Source organism: Mastigoproctus giganteus, chromosome 5 (genome assembly GCF_048544385.1).
Source record: "Mastigoproctus giganteus isolate SK-2022 chromosome 5, ASM4854438v1, whole genome shotgun sequence".
In the NCBI taxonomy this organism is placed as follows: domain Eukaryota; kingdom Metazoa; phylum Arthropoda; class Arachnida; order Uropygi; family Thelyphonidae; genus Mastigoproctus; species Mastigoproctus giganteus.
The window spans coordinates 106,687,367-106,711,643 of NC_143579.1; the positions used below are offsets into that span (position 1 = coordinate 106,687,367).

General features: G+C 37.6%; 1 protein-coding gene across 2 annotated transcripts in view; it reads right to left on the reverse strand.

The window, feature by feature from the left end:
• LOC150085621 (KH domain-containing, RNA-binding, signal transduction-associated protein 2-like) overlaps positions 1-24,277 on the reverse strand; it is a 184,008-nt gene that overhangs the window by 41,113 nt on the left and 118,618 nt on the right. For both annotated transcript variants that reach the window (XR_016546931.1, XM_090373396.1), the window contains exons 3-7: positions 20,082-20,198; positions 19,413-19,562; positions 18,734-19,171; positions 7,644-7,708; positions 6,322-6,422 (exon numbers count right to left, since the gene is read on the reverse strand). Coding sequence is in view for 1 of the 2 variants with exons in the window: in XM_090373396.1 (XP_090229522.1) it covers positions 6,322-6,422; positions 7,644-7,708; positions 18,734-19,171; positions 19,413-19,562; positions 20,082-20,198 (871 nt within the window). In the remaining variant the exon portion in view is untranslated. The remainder of the gene's footprint in view (positions 1-6,321; positions 6,423-7,643; positions 7,709-18,733; positions 19,172-19,412; positions 19,563-20,081; positions 20,199-24,277) is intronic.

Consider the following 24,277-nt stretch of genomic DNA (forward strand, 5'->3'; position numbering starts at 1 on the left):
TTGAAACAGTAATCCTAACAAGGAAAAGAAGAAAAGAAATCTCGCAGGTCATCCCATTTTGCGTTCTTGTAATGCCAAAAAGAACACGAGGATGGGAATAGCCATGAGATAAAGGCTTCATTAGAGAAGAGACAATCACCAAGTTGTGATCTGAAGTGCCTAAAGGACCTCTCACTTTGACCGTGTACTTAGAAGGGTTGTTTGTGAGAAAAAGATCAAGCATGTTGGCTGTATGATTAGAATTGTCCGGTATTCTAGTAGGTAAATGAACAATCTGTGTAAGATCATTAATAATTGCAAAAGCCTCAGCATCTCGATCAGCTGGGTCGGTGTGACTAGAAAACGGAAGCCAGCTGGAGTTGTGAACATTAAAATCAACAAGGAAAATTACTTCACTGTTAAGAAAGTTGGACTGGAGAAAGTCAAGTTGCAAAGAGAGGAAGTCAAAGAGCTCTACGTGAGTAGTGGAGTTGGGGGAACGGTAGAGACAACAAATGAATTTGACACAATGAGGTAGAGAGATTTTAAGCCAGAGAAGATCGAAACGAGGAGATTCCAAATTACCAAATCTCTGCCAGGGAATATCAGAACGGACATTTGCACAAGTACCACCTCTGAGGCGAAAGGAATAATGCAGCGAATAATTTGGGCATCTGAGAGGAGCAGTAGTTGAATCAACCGATAACTGAGATTCTGTCATAAAAAGTGTACATCGTTGAGATTAGAATTGGGACCACGTGTATTTGTGAAATGAATTAGGAAGTGCTTGGGAGGTTTAGATCTTTTCGCAGATAAGCTTGCTCTGTGAGTTTGACTCCCTCCAGTCACTATCTGGCAGAATAGAGTAGCAAGATTATACACTAGCTGATCCGGAAGCCTCCTAGAGAGTCACCAATAGGTTCGGTCCGGTGTACTAACTAGCGGCCGGCCTGCGAACACCGTTTTAGACCTGTACCCTCGAAATGTAAGGAATATTGGATCTCGCCACGATGTTCATTATAACCTCAAAAGACATCAGTCATACTGCATGATGGAAGAGATGGGGAATTGTTCACCGGAACTTAGCTCTCGAGACTAAACATGGGTTCCACCACTTCAAGCCTCCAATAAGCAAAGTGGTGGTATTGCAACGGTTGATGACAGTCATCTACCACCTAGTACTGCCTGGTAACAGAGGGGTGGCATTCCTCCCTGTGGTATGGGCGCCACACCTCCACCCCTGCTTACGTTGGTTCACACCTGGGTGGTCACCCACCATGTACTTGTGCATGGAGATTATTGCCAGGATTATTAACAGTCCCACCATCGTGAAGGTGCAAGCAGAGGATTTGGCTGTCACAGACCGTCCGAACGTCGCCGAAATTGGGTCCACTTGACTTGAGTGTCACCCGAATATCAGTTCTATCAGCGTTTTAGACTCCCAGGTAGCAAGTACAGCTTGACTGGCATATCTGAGAGAATGTCTGTGACACCCTCAAGGACCAAAATTGTTATTGGATCCAGTACCGTTCGTGTTTCGGGTTCACTAAAAAACGTTACGATAGCCAAGTTATTATTCACATATCATTTGGCATTCAATCAGTTTCTTTGTTTTCAAGTTCATGATTTCTGTTGTTTATTGTGTCAACGATAAACTTACAAAATGAAATGCTTTATGTAGTCAAGATAAGAATACGATTAAAGTTGTATGAAGAGGAAAAAACGAAAGTACTGGGCAATAAAGTTTATATGATTTTTGGGCCTATTCAACATATAGTCTATTGTTTCAGTAGCGTTTATATAGGCTCAAAAATCGCATGAAATTTATTTCCCAACGGTTTCGTCTTTTTGTCCCTCTTAATATTAATTTTAATCTTATTCCTATCTGGACTACATAAAAGACTTATTAACGACCTAAACAATTTTTCATCCGCACGCTAAACTATAGGGGACTCACAGACGAAATGTGTTTAGTCGGGATCGAACAATGTAAAAAAAGTTTTGAGAATTTTTTTATGTAAAACTTCTAGTGTCTTCAAAGATTTTTTTGGAAATCTTAAAAGAATCTCCTCTCCTATTTATTTATAAAACCGACAGTTCTTTTTCTTCTTCAGAGCTATTAGAAGAATACTTCAAAGAATCTTTCCGCTACTTGTTACCGAGTGAATAAAAGATTATTAGAAAAACCACTTTGGGCTCTTTCTGATCAGAAATATATTTTTATGGAATTAAGAGAAATAAGTCGTGAGCGCTTCCAACTGCGAAATGCTGACTTAGTAGTATTAGAGGTACAAAAGATCTGTATTGTGAGTTGATTAAAATGTTGCAAAGCATCAGATGATCTCTTACGAGCATCATCTTATAGCTAAGAGAGGGGAAGAATGAAAAGTCTAAAAGGACCAGTAACTTCACTATTAATTCTCCAGAAAGAAAGTTTAAGGAATGACTTTATAAGTAGGTTTAAACTGAACTTGCCATTATTTCTATTCGTGTTCTTCAAAGTGGTTTCAAATTACGTGATGAGAGGTTTCATTTTGATTACAGGAATTTTCTTTTAGTCAGCAAGTTGTTAATTACTTGATTACTGGAATAAGTTGCTTCCATGCATGGTTGAGGCTGACAGCTGGTGGAAATTCAAAGGTCAGCCGGATCTACGTGAGGAGGGAGTCAAATAGGTAGTTCATTTATTATTTATCTTTGAATTAATTATTTCTTTTTTGGCCCGTGCAGCATAAGCCTGGAGCTTCGTTGCACCATATGGCTAATGCTATACTACTTCCCATGAAGCTGTTCTCTTCTGACACGATTAGAAGCATTTCTGAATTCGTTTATCTGTATCGATTTTAGTGACGTGCGCAGTTGAACTACTTCCTCGAAAAATCCAAAATTTGTCCCTTTTACTGAACGATTGACACACACACACACAGAGGGTGTCTCGAAAATACACGGCATAACTTCAGGTATGAGTTCCTCATATGTAGACAATAAAAATATTTTATATCAACGTAGTTCCGGAAATGCTTGGTTCCCGAGTTATTAACCGGAATGTCTTATCTCCCGCAGGTGATTTCCTTCCTCTCAAGGTACTCACAGAATCTGGTGGTTTTCCATTCCGACCATGTACTCAAATCAGGAGCAAGCGGATATGCACTTTATGTACGGTTTGGCGGACGGCAATGCTCTGGAGGCTCGTCGTTTGTACCACGAAAGGTTCCCAGAACGAAGATGTCCAGACAGGAAAACGTTTGAAGGTATCCATCGCCGCCGTTGTGAACATGGGATCTTTACACCTCGTGCTGCCGGCAGAGGACGACCAACATCTACGACTCCTGAAGTAAAGGAAGAGATTTTGGATGTTGTGCATTCTTCTTGTGGGGCCATTTAAAGTCATTGGTGTATTCGATTCCGGTAGCTGATGTGGAAACTCTCCGCAATCGAATTATGGCAGGTTGTGAGACAATACCAAACATGCCAGGAATTTGGCATCGTCTTCGCGAGTCCATGAGACGTCGATGTGAGGTCTGTATTCAAGCAGAAGATGGATATTTAGAACAATTACTATAAGGTGATGTGAACAGTTAAGTGTCATAGACAGACCTTCAAAATTCGGAAACCAAGCATTTCCGGAACTATGTTGATATGAAATATTTTTGTCTACATGTGAGGAACTCATTCCTGAAGTTATACGTGTGTTTCTGAGACACCCTGTATATATACCGCAGGCGTCTCCACCATATTATACAACACCGTACTTAAACAGATAGATACATGAATCCACTTATACAGTAGATAAATAAATAAATCGATATATTTTAGTACACAGATCCACTTAGTCCAATCCACTAGGTAACGTAGTCAATGATATTCCAGTGAGTCTCAGACACGTTCAGAAACTACAACCCATTGGATAGGAAGCTTCTAAAACGATATCAGTCGATCAATTATTTAAAAAGTTGTTAATTGATAAAGTCCAGACTTAACAACGAAGGTGCAACCAGAAAGAAGAATTCATGTTAGTTGACTTAAATCGATAAAGTACAAAAGAAGTGACGGGTTCACCAAAGATGTGCTCTCCACATGAGGTGCATCTCGACAGACTGTTAACACTGCTAGCAGCAAGTCCAGGAATAGAAAGGTGAAACCAAATCGTGACAGTGGGGTAGATCTTGCATCTCAGAGACATTTTCCTGTCAGAAATTGCCTCTCCCACAACGCACCGGCGTACACTGCGAAGTTTTCAAAGAAACTTCGATTTTATGAACCCATAATGTTTTGGTTGTTACTTGTTGAATGTCCTCTGTGATAGTAAAGTGGTTTTTCCATTTTCGCTCGGTTGGAGGAGTCTCAATTTCATTCCCGTCGACGACTTGAGGAATTTCTAGAGTCTTCTTCAACTGCGGATGTAGCAGATCTCAGGAGGAGGAAGAGGGAATAGCGTTCCTCCTATGCGGCTAAAACCAAATAACATTTCTGTATTCAAGTTGCAAAGTCCAACGGTAAACATGGCGACTGGTGATGATAAAGCACTTCGATACGGTATCTAACTGCATGTACTGGTTACTAACAGTACTATTTTGCCGTGAAATCTTTGTATTATTCGAAAGCCGTAGTTACGGGGATGACCTCGTAAAATCTTAAACATAAAGGGGATTTTCAGAAAAGACGATTGATGTGCCGCACAGATTTAAACTAGACCATTAGTAACTGTTTAAAACCTTGCTCCTGCAATTGAAGTTTATTTTCGGTACAATAAGCTGCTTGAAACGCTCTTGGCATCTTCTACTATTAAGTCCATCGCTTCTCTCTGTGTATTATGATAAACTTGGAGTGTTTGGTTACAACAGCTCGGGTTTATTAAGTCGATCAGTTAACTTCAAAGACTGGACATGTTTCACTACGGTGTAATGTGGCATTTACTGACTTGCCTTATATAGTGTGACAGTATGCAGTCGATCGGTTATGTTTTGCTGCCTTGTTGCAATGAGTCACGTTTTGAAATGTTTCACTCACATTCTGAAGATGAGAAATTTATGGAACTAAGTAAAGAAGGTTTTAGTGAAATTGAATAAATGGGCTAATGATATTCGGCAACTTTAAGTGGACGTAAGGGATAACACAATGTCGATTTCATGTGATTTTCAGTTAGCAGGTGAGAGAATTTAACTGACAGAAGTTCCAGATCAGGAATCCACAAATCCCAAAACTTGGTAAACTTGGTTTGCTCCCGTCTGTCAGTCTAGAATGGTAATGCCGTATTTTAATTTGAACAGAGAGACTTACAGTAAGTGAATTGTAACAAAGTCTGAACATGGACAACAAAATTTTATATCGCGTTCATTCTGTAGCTTATTTATCATTACGTTACCATTAACATCCAAGCTATCTTGTTCTGTATGGGCTCTTTCTGTTATGTTGGGCAATAGCAACCTTATGATTTCATTTTGCAACATATTTCACCTGCTGAGAGCCATTAATTCGCTTTGATGAATGGTATTAGGCGTGACAGGCCTATTATTAATATTTTTGTCCTAGCAATGTATGTAGTATATAAGGTATCAAGCCCGGAGGAACAAGGCATGGTTCTATATGACTGCAGTGGAGATAAGCTAAACTTTTATTTGCTTTTACCACATCCTAGTCGAGTTAAATGTGGTCTTTGGAGAATAGACCGTTGAACACAATATACGATTTGCCTTGGCGCTTATTCTAAACAGTCCCATCCGTGAAACACGATTGGGTTTCTACCTCCCAAAAGTTTCAATTTCGCGAATGTTATTTTCGAGCCCAATTAAAGAAACGACATTATTTGTTGAAGCAGCTTAGTGCCCTATAGAGTTACATCAGTTAATATCCCATTAACCTTTATGTTAGGAAAATTAATTATTAAATAAAGGAAGGACTAAGAGGTTCGCAATTTGAGAAAGTGATGCTGCTAATGTAGAGTTTTTATTACATCTTTTCATTTCCGGTGGCTCCCAAGGGCGACCTTTCGTAGTTGATTAAAGGCAGACCTTAATTAAATGCCACATGTTTAATGCAAAAAGGTTATTTATTTCAGTTAATGGTCGCTCGTGTGATGGGGACTTCGGGACACTCATAAACACGAAGAAATTTCTTCTTTAATGATTAAGTTACTCTACGTTTCGGTATTACTTTAATGAGTTATCCGCACACATTTCACGTAAACAAAGTACTTAGAAAAATAGCCTTACGTTAATCTCACATTATAGTGGGCGCACATTCTTAATTTAATGATGGTTTTAGGAATCACTTGAAATGGAAGCTAAATGTACTATTCTAAAAGGGTCCAATAACTGTAAAGAAGAAGGAATTAGATCTTACCGCTGTAGTCTGTTTCACAATATCCGTTATTTTCCAGAAATTCATCGGCAACTAAAGGAGGTCGATTGTAGGGGTCGCCATAATCTATAACATCGACGTTACTGTAAAATACAAGAAAAATATACTACAGAAAACGTACATTCGACATACAGAGAAACTAAGAACATCTTTAAAACATTAGACACAACAGAGAAGTAAAACCTTCGTTTTTCTCAAATAAAAAAAAAATATATAAAACTTTCTATTTATGCTCCGAGATGGCCACATGGAGGCGTAGGGGTTACAAGATAGATTATGCAAGAACAGCATCGTGTTTATCAATCACATGGGATTGAACAAAGGTCAAATAACACGCGTACTTCCGTATCCCCCTGTATGATCACTCAGCTACGTCGTACTAAAGTGAAACCGTATTAAATTATGTAACTGAACGAAATAATAACACTATTGAAGTAAACTATTCACTAAAGGAAACTCTAACCCTATTAAATAATGTTGCACGCGATTACTGAATACAATCATTCCAATGTTTCTTTATTTACATTTAAATATAAAAATATATGAGGTATGTAGAGGGCGAGGTTCCTCCATAAACCGTTTCCTGTACAGACTGCAGGATCGGGAAAGGTTTGAAGGTAAAACTTACGAATTATCACTGTTTTCATCATTTTTTTCACTCAAAATTACACAGTAAGCGATTGGAACTTACCTAATCATGTCGTAAATCTTAGCAATTTTGATTGGAAATTAAAATAAAATAATATTTATTGTATATCGACTTAACATGAGCTAACTTAAGTTTTCCTATATATTTTGCATAAGAGCACGCACCAATTTCACAAAAAGCAGTACTGTATTTCACCCTGTTCATTCGATACAACAGCTCTCAGTAAGAGAATATTTCAAAATTGTCCACGCGATCGCATGTCATGCGCTGCATCACATTTCGTGCAATACGTCACCGAACGTGCAACATTTTTAATAAAAATAATTTCAACCAAATACGGAATTTTTATTGGAATTAATGTGTTGGTTAAAGCAGAGCTGATCAAGTCATAGCATTTATGCACCCAAAAGTCCCTCATCCAATTTTATTGAAATAAGCTACGCAGGAATATCAACATATGATTTAATGTGGATGGAATGGTGCATACAAATGGATTAATTTGGCAGAAGGACGAACACGGTCAGAAAGACATTTTAGAGAGCCACTCGTTCATCTCAAATAATCAACCCTTGTATCGGGATCACATGACACATTGGATGTGGTAAGAATGCTAATTAATTCATTACGATTACAGCGCAGAGGCAATCATACTCACCTAACTGGATAATCGTCCTCATAAAGATGATTATATTGCTCCTCTGAGTATCCGTCATCATATAGCTAATGAAATAAGAAATTATAGTTAGCAATTATTATAAATTATTCAACATCTTTTGGAATTGTGTTAAGACAGAATGTCTTAACACAGTCGAATGTTAAGTCAAGCAATGTAAAAATTATATTTCACTAAACAGATTATATAGTTCATTATATTAATTTTCATTTACTATCGAGCAGAGGTTTTTGATGAAATGCAGTACTAGTTAAATAACCTAAGTCAGAAAATAAAACGCACAAGACTTTAATATTTTAATTTTATAACATACCAAAACATGCAATAAATAGACTGAAATCTGCTTTGCACTCATCTAATGATGGTTTTTGTTACCTTGTGGATCTTTGAAGTTTAAAGGCTTCGCTCATCAGTTGTGTCCTGAATTGTTTAGGTAGCCTTTCCCCTTCTAGTGCTATGATTTGTAATTTTCAATTTGATTAAAATAAAAAATAGAGCTTATTTTAGTACTAAGTATTTTAGAATTTTAGTAGTAGTATCCGCCCAGATTACGCACTTGAGGGGGCATAAATTCAAATTGAGGAAACACAGTTGTAGAACAGATGTTCGGAAATTTGCTTTTAGCCAGTGGATAGTTGATTGCTGGAACAAACTTCCATTTGTCATTCTGGAAGTTGACCGTTTAAATAAATTCAAGGCAGAACTACACAAACGTTTGGAGAGCATTCATTCTGTATCTGCAAAAGGGAGGGGGAATTCTAATTCTCCTCGAATTTCGCCAAAATTTCCGCCTCTTCCTACAACGTATTGCCAGAAGGTGAACTTCATATGGTCTAGTCTTCTGTTGCTCCCTAAGATTTTAAAGTATGCCCTCCTGTTCTTATCCTCTCACTTACCAGTGAGAATATCGATCCTTCGATCATTTTAATAATCCCCTTCAAGGCCGTATACGCACTTCAGTGAAATCCTTAAGGTGTCTAAGCTGCATAAACCGCATCTTCTAAGCCATTCCATATAGGGATAATTCCTGACTGCGCTTCAAATTCTTCGTCCTTCTTTGCGTCTTCTCCAGAAGTTCTATATCTTTCTTTAGATGTGGCCTCAATACGTGGATACAATAATCCATGGGTGGTCGTATTATCGTCTTATGGAAAGGGATAATGATATCCTCGCTATTTTTAAAATTGCAATAAATTATGTGCTCTTGTTTTCTTGACTGTTTTCATTTTCGCCATCTGAATTAATTTTTTGTTTTGTTTGTTTGTTTTAGTTTTATGGCGCACATCTGAATTGAAATTATTTTCAGAAAGCATTACTAGAAATGCAGTTATTAAGAGAGGAGTCTGTGTAGATGATCGTTGTTCATCACAACATAAATACTTTTCAAAACATCATTATAATATAACTCAGATTATGAATGTAATGTCAGTCACTTTCATGATTTATTCAGTAATCACCAAATGGTAAGCAGAAGCCTCCATGACTTAATTGGAATGATGCATGCATTTAGTTTGTAATTTTTTGTTTTCTAGCCTAGTTCGTGCATGCAAGTAGTCCTTCGCCCGTCCTGTGGTGCTGTGTTATGAACTATAAAAATTCCCCACTTCCTGATAGATTATTTGAAATATTCCTTTAAACAAATTTTAAACAACATCTCTACTAGACAGATGTAGGCAAAGAAATCTATTTTTGACTAATAAGATATGATCCAGTATAGTCCAATATATTAACGTAAAAATAATTTCAAAACTGCTAAAAGCGATGATATATGTTTTAACGAAGTACAGTGGTGTTACATCAATTTAAATTTATGTCCAATTGGATTTTACTGCTGCCTTGATTATTACAGCTGTCAGTGAATAAAAATAAAAAATCCACGATGCAGGTTGAGGGATAGTTGGTTATTTTGAAAGGTTTTGGTGTATCAGGCACCATGACCACCATGGTGCAATAGTTCATATGGTATATAAAAATAAAGAATCCCATTAACGTAAAGCAGATAAGTCAGTGATCTCCATACAAGACGACTAGAGGAATCTTAGAACACGCAGATGTATTGTCACAAATAAACAGAATGCACCACCATTTCAGTCGAAACTTTTATCTGCTTCTCTTTATTTCATTATATTAATCTAGAAATCATTTGAAAGATTCTGAAAACGCCAACTCTGATCCAAGCTAGGACTGACTGGCAGTGACAATTGCCGTTCGCATCTGAAGAATCCAGAGTGACATCACGATGGCTCGTGTCAATAGTCCATTGACCCAGGTCGATGCTAAGCTAGTCGATTTATAGAGGATAGTCAAGGTCGATGCTAAGAGAGTCGCATTCTAGAAATGTCTACTGAACTACACAAGAAAGGATATTGTGCGGTTTTGTGCCTTCTTAACAGTTTCAATCCCAGCATATTCTGTTTGTGCAATGCAGTACACAGATGCTTTACAGTACCATAAACTCTGGTATGTGAACTTTACATCCAAGATCCCCCCCCCCCTCTGGAGAGAGATGTCTGACTTTTTCCGTTAATGCTCGCATAAGCGCGGCCGTGGCACTAAAGTATATTTTACTCAGATTAGAAAACGCAATTATCAGAAACCTGTTCTGGTACAATCTGAATACAGCGCATGTTCTCTATGCGGCTCGTATCCCCAAAAAGATTAGATACCACTTCCTTAAAATATTAGAAATCATAAGAAAATTAACTGAAGTTGAAATGCTGTGTTTTTCTTCTCTACTGCTTTATTATGTGTTATTCTAATCTGGAATGTGGATTTTACTCTTTGGAGAATCACCGGGAAGCTTATTTTTTTGCATTTTCCATTTCATTTTTCATATATCGAATTCAGAAAAACAAAAATGTTAGTGTGCGGATTAAGACGTGATGGCGAATTAATATCTTGTTAAAAAGCAGGCTTCAGCCATATCATTTTTCATACTAGTTTGAATTTTTACTTCCCTCATTAGGATAGCTTCCAGCTTATTCCTTGCAGTTCATGACAGGTAAATTTTTCTGGTAAACGAGGATTTTAAAGACTACTCTCCAATTACTGCCTTTTATACATTAACAAATTTAAATAAGAAATTGAGAAATGTTAAATTTCCTTAAAAAATAAGATATCGTATAGAAACTTAAATTAAAGTTTTTAATTTAGAAGCAGCCATCATTTACTTGGAGGTAGGCAATGAAATCATTAGAGACGCTGGAAAATCGGAAACGAAAAGAAAAAAGGTTCAGCTGGCTTTAGAACCTGCAGATTCTAAAGTCAGCTTAAGATTTGTTTCGTTCCTTATTTTTGTTTTGTGGATCTTTGAAATTTTGTGAGTGTTCCACCCGAAGGTCGATAGCATATATCTGGAAGAAAGAAGACATTAGACGGACTAGATTAGACCAAAATTTACCGAGGGTGGGGAATTGCAACTATGTTGCACTTAGCCAGAAATGTTCACGATTTCTGGCGGGAGTAACATGACCTGGTAATCACCAGAGGCGTTGAAGTGATGGCGTAACCGATCTCCAGCACGCTATTTTTTCAGGTGCAGTGGATGCCACTTATTGTGATCACTTTGGGTCTCGGCTTAATAGATAACAATAACTGAAGGAACAAGAATGCAGCTGTTTGGCGTTGTATTGATGGCAGGATGGACACGTGTACTCAAAAAGGTGGAGGCGGACAGAAAGCAACGTTAAATTCAAGCAATATAAAATACTTTAATTTGACTGTCCACTATTTCTTCAAGAAAGTCATTAATAAAAATGAAACTGTCCTAACGTTTCTGGAAATCCATCGAAACAATTAAAAATAAACAAAGAAAATATTGGAATTAGGAAAAGGGTCGGTGTTAGATACAGTTCCTTTCAAGGAATAAAGACACCGACGATCGTACGAAGCAACAGCAGTAATTAGGCACACAAGCGCTTTAGTGAGTTTAATCTCCATGCCGAGTACGCGCATACACGGTATGGAGATTAAACTCCTTAAAGCGCTTCCTCAGAAATCTTAAATACCTGCAGCTGGCTCGCAGAAACTCGTGCTGTCCACAATAGCCGTTGTGCAACATGCACAATGGTTATCATGGACTTGGTGAGCAGGAGGAGCTGAGTTCGAATCCCTGTGAAAACCATAAAGTTTTCCAATCTAATTTCCACTCCGTTCTTGAGATGCTCAGGCCACAGGCATGAGGTTTTTTTTGTCAGCTAGTAGCTTTTACTTCACGCCTGAGCAAACCCACATGAGCACACCTGTATTAAAAGACAAGCGTACATCTTATAAAACTCACCGAAAGTTTTAAGTTTCAAGAAGATACAGAGAATATCTCACTTATGGAAACAATTTAAATCCAGTTGCTTTAATAATTCCTTTGCTTGCATTAAGCAAGAGAATTTGCTTATCCAACTGGGATCTGTAATGAAAGTGACGTATACCGAGAGAGAGAGCATAAATGATTTTTCTTTTATGTTTGTTTAATTTTAAAAAAATTAAAACAAAGCAAGAGAACATGAATTCTCTTCTTCACAATTTCGAGATCAATCCTTTACCTTTTTGGTAAAGGATTGATATTTCCGATGTTTTTCTGACAATAACTGTGTTTACAACGTGAGAATGTTATTTCGATCTCATTATCGTGAGTGACTGTTGAACTGAAACTGTTCAACATTTAATTTAAGGAAAAATTTGTGTCTAATTTGCTTTGGTTGATTATTTAAAATGTTTTGAAATATCGTCATCAAACTGGAAGAATATCTTTAAGGCACTTTCACTTTAGGTTGTAGGAGTTTCATAAGTGAATTATTCTCGGATTCTCAGCATGAAAATTAGTCAGTGAACAAATGCTTCTATCGACACATTCATCTAGAAAGACGAAAGGGGAAAGTCGTTTGTTTCTCCAGGGGGAACAGTATTCATAACAGGACTAATTGCAGTAAGTGAGACCAGAGATATTTATGATTACCTTCACGAGGATTTTAAGCCTTTCTATCAAAGTTACGAAACTTCTGCAGTATTCATCATTATTAAACGATAGGCCGACCTCGGATTCTTAATGCCTCGAGTTAGTCAGCTGCCACCATTCCTTCAATAGTAATATTTGTACTCTCATTCCCAAGTCGGTTATTAAAAGATGCTGACAGTTGTTTTCGAAGTTCCTTGAAACATTCACTACACTGCTCTTAGTGTGCTAGTTCTTATGTTTCCCTTGTGGGTTACACGTTCTCCCACACCAGGTGGAAAAGACCCGAGTACGCAAGGAATTTTATGACCTTTTCTCAACGTGGCTGAGTTAGTTGGTTTCAAGCCAGGATCTTATGGTTTACTCTCCCAGAAAGTCAGGTTTATCTCCCAGAAAGCTGACTAAAGAAGAAGAGCAAGCAAAACCACAATTTATTGACGTCTCAAACTTAGTTGCTTTGGCGCATAACACCTAACCTAAGTTCATATGGTACATATAGTACAAGATGGGACTTTTAATCGTGTGGTATTTTTTTTACAAACTCATGAGATCAAGGATCGATCTGAATATCTCTATAAGCTGAAAAATTTAGAAGAACTCTCAGTGGAACCGCTACTTCCTCCGACTGAAGAAGTCTTCAAGAATTCCTCCAGTCTCTGATTTTTTTTAACCCAGGGCCGAACGAGTAACAAATGGTATACCTACTATACTTAAACATAGGACTGGCAACGGGATCTATTGCACTACACAAACCTCAAGAGCCTTGTAAAGATGTATCCAAATTTTGTTTCCTTTCATGATGGCACAGTTCCATGTTCTGTACAGTAAAAGTTAATGTGGAATGAATTAAACTCAAACAGTACCGTAAAGTTTATTGATGACCAGAATATCGTCAGCGAATATTCTATTAAATAATATATTAATTTTTTATGGAAGATTCTAGAGAACAGTTAGACATTGATGTTGGGAAGGGTTAACATATTTAATCTTTGTCTGTCTGCCTCCCATTTCTATTTCACTAACAGTGAGACAGTTGTAGTGCGAGTACGCGTACAGTTTTTCTGTTTTTCTATTGCATATTATTTTTTTCCTTCTGTGTTTAACTTAGTACCGCATTGTATTGTTAGAACATTTAAGCAGAAGCAGCAATGGAAGTGTGTGAACCACCCTGACAATTTCGGCTACGTATTTACAACAAAAACCTCAGGGGAAGAAATCTATAGTATTAGTAAAAGTACACATTCTTGCACTTTGGTTGCAAGATTGGTGATAAGTACAAAACTTGTTCAACATTTGTGCAATATTACCTGCACCAGAAACCTGAGATGTGGCTAAACTGTGAAAACAATATTTTTTAACAAATTTTATATAGAACAACCAGGGTAGGGCCCAGTGCGCGTCTTTATCCTTTGGGCAAAAATTTTAATTACAGTTTTAATAGTCTCTAACAGTGGGCAGAGTCAACTTGTCAATCACTGTTTTGCTGGAGTTTAATTCATCTAGAGTTTTAGCAATTTTTTTATTGGAAAGGAGATAATGGGGAGATAGGAAGAGGGTAGGATAAAAGGGGTAGAGACCTAAGGTGGGCAGTAGTTGAGGCATCCGCTTGATTTGAAAGGGGAGACAGTAAGGGTACCACTGGTACCGGATTGCCCATCCTGGTCCAGACGGTGGGAGTTAAAAGTGGGTGGCGAGGTAGGCAACCAGCAAAAAGGGGGGCACCCAGGGTGGAGAAGAGTGTATCAGAAGAAGACTCAACCACCCCAGGTGGTAGGAATAAAAGAACATAGGGAAAGAGATTCGTATGGTGGAGCTTACTTTTTGCAGCTATGTCCCGCACTGACCTGGGGGTTACCCAAATGGCCAGTGTCAGCATCCCATATTATGTCAGCGGGGAAAAGCTACAGCATGGTGTCAGTTTGGATAACCACGAGGTCCCTGAGGGCCTGCATAGCCATCAGTCCGTCCAGTGAAGAGGCTGAGATAGAACATGCAATTAATAATAACTTTAATTCACTCAACATTCACACAAATCTACTTTTTATAGTTTTTTTACACTTCCTATTTTCTTTTATATATTAGATTAGATATCGATCAGTGCGTTTCGACAGGTGGCTTTTACGTAGAAAAGATTTAACTTACTCCGTCATACCTCTACATATTACGTAGAAAAGCGAACAGGGGGCGGAACCCTCTAGTTATTTATTAAGATACATTGGTGTGCACAATTTTAATTACACCTTTATTTTTGAATTTAAGTGTGTGCACTTATAAATGGAATTTGACATCAGAATACGATACGGCCGAACATGCATGAGGCTGTGGAACGGCTCATTAAATTAGCAACGGTCATTTCCAAATGACTGCCAGTAACGTTTAGCGACCACAGTACAACCGTTTCAAGGGAAACTGCGCATCAGGATTCAGGTGACCAAAGGAAGACCAGCTGTCCACGCTTATCCCATAAAATCTAAAACGGTTGTCATCACTAACCATGGACGCGAGTCCCAGTTCAGTATCCAGCAAAGAAAATCATGCCATAAAAGCGAAAAACAATGTTCGTGATGAAGGCAAGCAGTTTTGTTTCCGTTGCTATTCTGAGAATTATCTTGTATATTTGAAAGGAATCCATGAACCATTTATAGGATGATTTTGTTATTTTCATGGTAAAATAATTTATGGTAAAACTCAAAATAAATGCAGCACATTCTTTGCAGATAAACAAAACAAGAAATGACCGGATTTCCTTTAATTCAGAACAATTATTCAGTAGTGCGCTGTGATTTTCTAGTATTTATGGTAATTTTAAATTAACTTATTGAAAAGATATGAAATTGAAAGGAGATGCAACAAATTCCCGTATCTGCACAATAGGTTCATCTCACTACGTACTCACGTAAACGGAAGAGCATTTCATCATTTTCTTTCATATCTTTTGTCAGAAATCATTTTCTCACTGTTTGCCCCTTCCGGAGTGTATTAAAACATTCGAGAGCAGGTGGTGAACTACATTCACCCGGTGGCGTTAGTTCCCTTGAGAATCCTTTGAAAACTTCACTGTTTTTCGTTGTATTTTAAAAGATGCGCAGTTATCTGCATTGTGCGTGTTCTGGGGTCAGTTTTGCTTGTGCGTGAGGGAAAATTGCAGTATTCCGGTGGGGGGGGGGGCAGCACGTCCAAGCTTGAGACCGACTTACTCTGAAGCTAAAGGGAAATTATCTCGGAAAAGTTTTCTTTTTATTGCGACTGGAACCCAGCTCTTTCCATTCAGTAAACATGCATCACAGAACACCTGCTGGCCGTGTAGTTATGGTTTTAAATCTGCTGACACACCACTGTAATTTGTGTTTGCAGTTTACTTTCATATCACATTAAGGATGCAATATATTTGAAAGTATCTTGAGCCAAGTAACCGATTTATTATTATTCAATCCAAAATACATTAACGGCATACTTTTATAAAGTTTAAAAGTCTACTTTCAATGATTTCAATGATAGAACAATTCTGTTGAGCAATCGGTTCAGTACAAGGAAAAGACAAATTTTTATTTCTTTTATTTTAATTCAGTATCCTGAAACAATTCCATAAGGACACGATATCACAATAGAAGGATAGTTTACAAATAGCACATTATAGCTGATGAAAATAGCTTCCCTTAATTATTGCCCATCATCAAGACAACCTGTTCCAATAGCCCTGTGGAACATTTTACTGTCCAAAGAAGTCTTGTTTATTTACAAATATCATTGCTCTTCCAGATTTTTCCACCTAAATATCCTGGTAATTTTCATGTTGTTTGGGCTGAAAAACCTGGGGGTCTCTTTAAATTGGAAAACTACAATTCCAACTTTAGAGGACTTAAAGAATTCCTCCAGTCACCGACAGGATTCGAGTCGAGCACTCTCAAAACGAAATCCGTCCGCATGCTGTCAACAAACTTGAGGTGTATTATATGGTCGGTCTTGTAACGTGAGAATTCCTACCTTAACTGTTCCTAAGGTCGGCTTGAATTTTATGGTTCAGTGACAGCTAAGGTCACATCGACAAAGTCTATACAATGTGGAAAATCCGAACATACAACTGAGTTTAATAATAATAAGTTTATTTTCTAAACTTCTTGGAGCAGGAAGATAAATTATGTATAAATATCGTTCCTGGAGGAAATTTCTGTTCTGCCTCTGAAAAAATTTGCGAATTGTCATTCATGCACACTTACTTCGATAAATAGAGCCAGGAAGGGGACTTCCAGAGAAGGCCCAAGATGTTAACAGTAGAAGTCCCTTAGTAATTAATAAAAGTCTGTTTCTTTACATCAAATGTAGCAATAGCTGTACCAATTGTTTATTATTCATTATTATTATAGCCTCTTATCTTCAATTGAGTTCTTATATAACTCCAATTCAGTCTTACCCAGTTGAGGTTCTGGTGCGGATGCTAATTGTAGGGACTGCTCAGATATTTGGTAGCAGTTTACACAAAGAGGATGACGACGATATCTACCTGACTGATTAGAATCAGATTAACTTTATTTTCTCTTTAAAAAAGGAAAATTGTATAGGAAATAGTAAGCTATGCATTTATTTCATTGCAGATCAAGGTAAGAGATGTGGTTATCTTCACTATTACCAGCTGCTCTTGCTCTCCACGGTAGCCATTGGGCAACTTGCACGCTTGTTGAGTAAAAGGAAACTGAGTTCGGATACCAGCGACAGGATTAGAAAGGGTTTTTTTTCCGGCTAATTTTCACTCAGTTCCTGAGTTTACTGTTTTCAAGCTATGGACGCGAAGTTTTCGGCTGGGTACTGCGGTTCCCCTCACATAAGAATGAGAATTCTTATGTGAGGGGAATTCACATAACCCATGAGAATAAATTAATAGCACAAACACCTATATATCCTTGAAATCCTATCTTTTTCGGTGGGGTTTTTCATATATGTCATAAAAGTATAATGATGCATGCAAAGGAAGCAGTAAGCTAAGCTTTAATTATCCAGAGTTTAAAAATATTTTACCCGGAATAACTTACGGGAGGGGGGAGTTTCAGACCTCCGAATAAAGAGGTCTTTAGAATTTCTCCGGTCACCGGCTGGATTCGAACCCCACTTTCTCAAAACGAGCGATAAGTGGCGAGATCACTGTAGTATGGTCAGCACTGGCCATATGGTATTCTATGATTAGTGTTGAATATAGTTTGAACAGATTGTCACTTTGTCCAAAAGGATGGAACACCCGTATGCATACGGGGGTCTCCAGCGAGGAAAGAATTTTGATGACCCGGTCCGCAGGAAACTGTTTTCTGTTTCTGCGGTGGCAAAAGGCATTCGCCTTGTGAAATTTCTGGATACAGGAGCAACCATCGGTGTCGAACATTATATTAACACTTTGATTCGACTGAAATCTGCCATTCGTCGCAAGCGTCCAGGCTTTCTCAATTTCATTCGCTGTCATACTTGCATGATGACAACGCCGGCACACATACTAAACTGATACAAAACCGGTTGAAAAATTTAGCTAAGAACGACTGGGTCGTTGCATCCTTAGAATCCTAACTTCAAGTCACTTTAATTTTTTCGTGGAAGGAGTTGGAAGATAAGCGTTTTGAAAAAAAAAAAAAAATCACGCAGATTCGTGTGCTCTAGTTCTTTTCAGAGGAATTCGAAAAGTTGGTGGGACAAGTTCCCCAATGTTGGAGCAATTATTGTAGAGAAGTGTTTATATACGTACAAGAAAGATGGCGCTAATTTTCAGTGTAGCTTCCATTTCTGTAAATAAACTGGCGTTGGATTACGAGACTCCTCAAACTTAATTATTGAACATCCGGTGTAATTATTCCTAAAATATATTAATTCAATTATTCTTATTATACATTAAACCGTCCTTTTTCTTTTATAAACATTTATTTTTCATTTTTAAGAAGAGCTGCTAATACATTGACGGCGAAGTTCACAGTCGGGGATATTAGGCTTTATCAGTGTTGAGTAACTGAGATCAGTTAAACTCAAAGAAAAACTTTGTTGCCGTGGGAATCAATGAGCTACCATCAGAAAGGGCTATTTGACGAACTCTTAAATTCGTATTGAAAGAGTAGGGATGCATACAATTAGTTTACAAAACCTTACTCACAAGTTCTTCCCCGTCCGAGAGCACAAAACTCCTCGTGTCGCTGGGAGCGATCAGACCACCGATAGACATCTTCCTGTAGGCCATCCTGGATGCCGAGTTTCGCGCCGAATAGCACGCGTGTGGTAACCTCGACATGGCGATCCTGTTCGCTGGGATGTGCGAATTGCGAAGTGTCGTCCTCGTCACTAGTGGGGGCGGGAAGTGGGGGTTTCTTAGAGCCATGGACCTCGTTATTTTGTGAGAGATTCTGGAGACTGGTGCCATAGCGGAGGAAATGCTGCTGCTCGGAGAGGCGACCGGAGAGGTTAATGTAGAAGTAACGGCGCTGCTCTGTGGTTGAGGTGTGCTGGATCCGTTCCCTACTGCAGCTTTCTTCCTTTCTCCGTTTAGAATGGCCAGTTCCCTTAGCTGATGTTGCCGGATGTCATCGTAGTAGTCCTAAAAAATAGAAAAATGAGCTGTATTTCTACTGATGATTTTCATGTAAAAAGTAATTAGATATAATCTGTATTCATCTCAAGTTATTGATAATTTTTGAAATAAATTACGGTTATTGTCTTAAAATGTCTTCTGTTGCTTTCTTATACAAGGCCTCAGAAGGCATTAAATCATTATTAATCATTCAAGTATTCTCCAATAAACAAAACAACAAATAATAAGCGTGTGAATTTATACTTACTGGAACTAAAAACCTTTTCACCTCAGCTAAGGCGTGTGCCATTCGTGTATAGGCTTCTGCAGGTGGCGCAAATGTCGTTATTTCCACATGAAGGTCTTCGAAGAGATGGGCGTGTTTTGGATCTGCTGTTTGATGACGGAGTTCTTCTTCCTTTTATAATGAAGATAAGAAATTGGTCGTTTGGTAGTTAAAAAACCAACAACAACAAAGGTTATGGTGTGCTTGACATAAGAGTTTAAATAGTTAAAATAACTATCCTATTGTTATTCATCCATAGAAATATTCAAAATGTACACTTAAAATTAATAACTTATAAATATTTGAATAATAAAAAAATAAAGTAGAAAGAACAACGAAAACCCCAATGGACAATTCATAGCCTTCTTAATATTTCAACTTGTTCCCTGCCAAGTTATGTCAGACTGCACATTTCAAAGTTTGTCGACCGCTAAATACTCCACATTCTTCTTTCCAAAAGAATATTTTTCTGCTCGTTATGCGATAATAACAAAATTGTTCAAACGCCCTCTTGACCCAAAATGTACAGGCACTTGTTTAGGTGCGAAGCCTCAACTGTACCAATAAACGTTCTTTCATAATAAAGCCATCAAATGTTTAAATAACTTTTGAGAAAATTATTCGATATATAATAGAGAAGGCATACCTTACCTTTTCCTTATCTCTCATGGATCCGCGCCCTAATATTGCCATTTTGGTGTTGGTAATTTCTTGTAACCTTTTGAGAGAGTTTCCTTTAGGTCCTAAGAGTTTGCCGACAAAGTTGAACTGGGATTGAAAGAAAAATAAGCAATATTAGGGCAGTGATTGAATATATGTTAAACTGTTGATTTTGAATTAAGGTGTATTCTTTAAAAAACCATAATTTATTCAAAATAGTATGCGCAGTTAAGATCATATTCGGAAAAGCAAGCTTAAGCACTACCTGTCTTGTAAGAGTCTATCACATCTATTATAAAGATCAGTTTGGGTTCTGGAAAGATCAAGTATAGAGTGACAATAACCGATAAAAAAAGTGTTTTCTGTCTTTCATTTTGTAAAAGTAGTCGTTGGTAATTCTGGAATAATTGGTCATATACCACAACGCCTTCGTATATTTGATAATCCATGAAATTTCAAAAATCTCTGTAAAGTTAAATTTTTTTTTAGCTAAAAGAGATCTTAATAAGATCTCTAATATTTGTTTGGTTTTTACCAAATCCTTTATTATTATCTTTTAATTGAGTGTCTGTAATGGGGAGGAAGTAAACTGTATCAGGGTTTTATGCAAATTCCTTGATCAACGAGCTTCCGCTTGTAACTGGTAAATTAGACTTTGGAGTCGTCCGTGGTGGTACAGTGGTTTCGTCACTCGTATTGGAGAGGTCTGAGTTCGAGTCCCATCGATGGCTGGAGGAATTTCTAAAGTTCTCTTCAATCGAGGCTGTAATTAGCCAAACTCAGGTGGAGGGAGAGGAGAGTTTCATGTCATTCCTGAATTTTTACCACGTACAACATACATCGGCGTGCCTAAAACCTAACAACAACAATCCATATAGCTGGATTTAACTCCAAGTATATAGTTCATAAAGGAAAAAATACTTCTAAGAAGTAATATTTGTGAATATATGGCATCTAGTATGGTAAAAATAAAAATTCTGTACCAGGAACATAATGTCAGATGCGTTTTCGAATTAACGCATTTCCTAGGTTTTTTTTTTTTTTTTTTGTATCTTAAGACCTTCATATTTCTAAATTCCTTAGCTTTCCAACGATATGCATTCGTCCACATTATTCCCTTTATTACGTGAGAAAATTTCCTTGATCACATGTTCATATTTTCCACTATCTTGGAAAAACTACTGCAATTTTCAGAGGTTTGAAAGTTTTTCCTCTAGTAGAGAGCTAGGATGAAGCTCCCTGCAAAATTTCATTAAATTTGGTCCAGCAGAAGATAAATTATTGTTGACATTATACAAGTATGATTGCAACAATACAAGTTACAACAATTCGCTTCTGGCAGAAGCTGAAGATGCCGTCACTTCCATAACGCTTTTCACATGACGGTTTTTCGTTACACGTTTGGAATAACGCCAGTAAAAACGTTTTTAACGTCAAAAAGAAAGAATAACTTTTTGTCTGCTGGTCTTCTGTTTTCTCTAGCAACACTCGCGCACGCCATTGAAGATATTTCAGATATTTTTAACAAAACTAAGGGGAAAAACAAAATCATTATTTCGAGCAAGTTGCTTAGTTAATAGCGATGTCATTACGAAAAGCATGCTGAAGGAGTTTCGTGGAAAGTAATTTAAAACGTTTTTCTTTTTCGTATTTTACTTCTGAAATATGTTTATTTTTTTTTATCAAAAAAAAGCCACTAAACTTTTTTTAAAAAATCAGCGATTGCAACATAATCACAGTTCTCTGAAAAGTAGATGGTGAGAACACTGAGTCAATAACTCTCGTCTACGTAAAGAAACGCCAGCTTACAGCACTTAGCTAAGAAGAGGGCTGAGCGTCATTCAAACCCAGGACTTACCCATCTTCCCACCATCCCCCCCCACCAAGCATGCCAATTAAAATGTCATCGGTACTTACAGCGAGAAATCAGATACCTATGCAGAGCTTTCCAATGTTTGCATTCTCTCCGTCTTTCCTACCGCATTCACGCCTTTCCTCGGGGATCTGTGTCAAGTTTCGGCAGTTCAGACTAACACCTCTTGTGTTCTGATGCGGCAAGCAATACACGAACTTTAATTAAAGGAAGATCTTTGGGGCAAATGTTGACTTTTGCGCCTTCAGAGATGGCACTTTCATCTGCCTGTCTAGAATAATATTAATCTGACATTGGCTGAGACAGTCGCGCTCTTGGGAACGAGTGCCGGAAGAAGGTGGATTTCCACGTGACCCCAACGACTCGAGACGAAGCGGTATAGAGTTAACCAACGGATATATAATTGCAACTGCTCCTTCATTTACATGTTCTAATTCCTCTCTAAAATAAGGGATTATTGTCTCCTAGAATCTGATACTCTAAAGATAAAGTATTTAATGAGGATTGTACAGTTCCAAAGTGTGTAAATCTCGAATATTCTTTACTTCCTTGAATTGGAGCATTAATTAATAAAAGATGTTATCGGCAAAGTGATTGAATACCTTGTCTAAGCCAGGATGTTTATAAATATACCAATTATAATTTTATTTCTTTAAATATTTCTTTTATTGGAGAGAGTGTCATAAGAATTACTCTTAGTAATCCTTATGATTGATTAAGGCTTCCTAAAGAGCGTCAACTTCAACTCTGTGGTCACTTTAATACATAAGTGCGGTGAGGTTTTTTTTTCTTTTTTATCAAACAGAACTAAAGCAACGGCAGTTTTTATTTACAATTTCAACCTCACAGATCGGAAGAGGTTGTGTGAGAGAGGATGACAGATGAGAGCAATTCAATTCTTCGTGGTGTCCAAGGATAGATTCTTGACACTTTCTAGCAGCGAGATACTCTCTTGAAAAATGACTGCAGGGTAAGAAAGAAAGCTTTTTTGTGTTTCGCTTTCATAAGAATTGACTGGAAATTTTTTTTAGATAAATTTTGTTCAGCGGTGGTCACTGTGATTGATATTCGCATTAAACAATTTTTTCCTTACCACGTGAAGGTAGCGACATTTGACTATCCTCGGAATTTTCTTCTATGATATGCATATCCTCCCTTGCTTTATTAACTTAAACACTGAGTAGATATCATAAATATTCTCACTTGAATACATCCGACTTCTATAGGAAGACCCCCAACGTTTGAATTTGAGACATTCTGTCCATATAGGGATCAATCTCTGACCAATCATGAGTAGGTGGATATCTGCTAATTTTCAAAAGATTATTAAAATATAAATAAGAAGCATAAAGATGGTGCTGTCACAATCCTTTCCGCTTGGAGAAAGACTCAACAGATGGGTAAAAGGAAATAGATATCTTTTTGAATAAACATCTGCATCATGTATGGGAAGCCGTTAGAAAGTGCTGAATGAAACACGAGCCAGTTAAGGCTCGTTTTATAGAAGTATAATATGACTTCTGATCTTTCTTACGTGTACGTTTCCATAAGAGTCAAATGGTGTAAGGCTTTTATTTGATCTAAAGTATTTTATTTATCCTAAATTTTCGCCCACATTTACAAAACGTTTTGAAATACTCTTCAACGATGAAGTACTTTTGTAAATTTCCACCTATCATTTTAGTTTGGTCACCTGATCTCTTGATTTAACGTAACGCTGGTTTTATTGGTTTATCCCTTTGCACATGTAGGGACTTCGAAGCGCAATACTTGTTTCTTTATCTTTACAAAATAAAGTTATTTCTACTCGTGGAGTTGGTATATATAAGCCTTATAAATTTATGTATCTGCGCATTTCGAATCACCCGTATCTCCACCTAGGCCCAGGACCTGGCTGGAGTTTACAGAAGCCCTCTCCTGCCTCGCATCAAACCTCTGTATGCAGGTATATAGAAATGGGTGGTAGCACTCCATCAGAATAACAGGGACATTATTAAACTTAGATATTCTCCAATAACTATTCACAAAAGCACACGGTTGTGAGTTACCACTAAGTTTACTTTGCTGCACTGATTCAAGATATTCCGATACCTGAAACACAATCGCAAACAAAGTATTGGCCACGTGTGGATGCCTTTGTATGTTCCTGCATGAGAACAGCTGTATTAAAAGCGCGATCCCTGTCCTTAATTCTGTATTCGATTCGGTATCTGTTAAAGCGTCATGTTCTCCAAACTTCGCAACCCTATCTGTTTGAGTTGCAGCGAGCCTTTAACAGATTTCCCTATCGATCGAAGCTTCCCCTTTCTCCTCT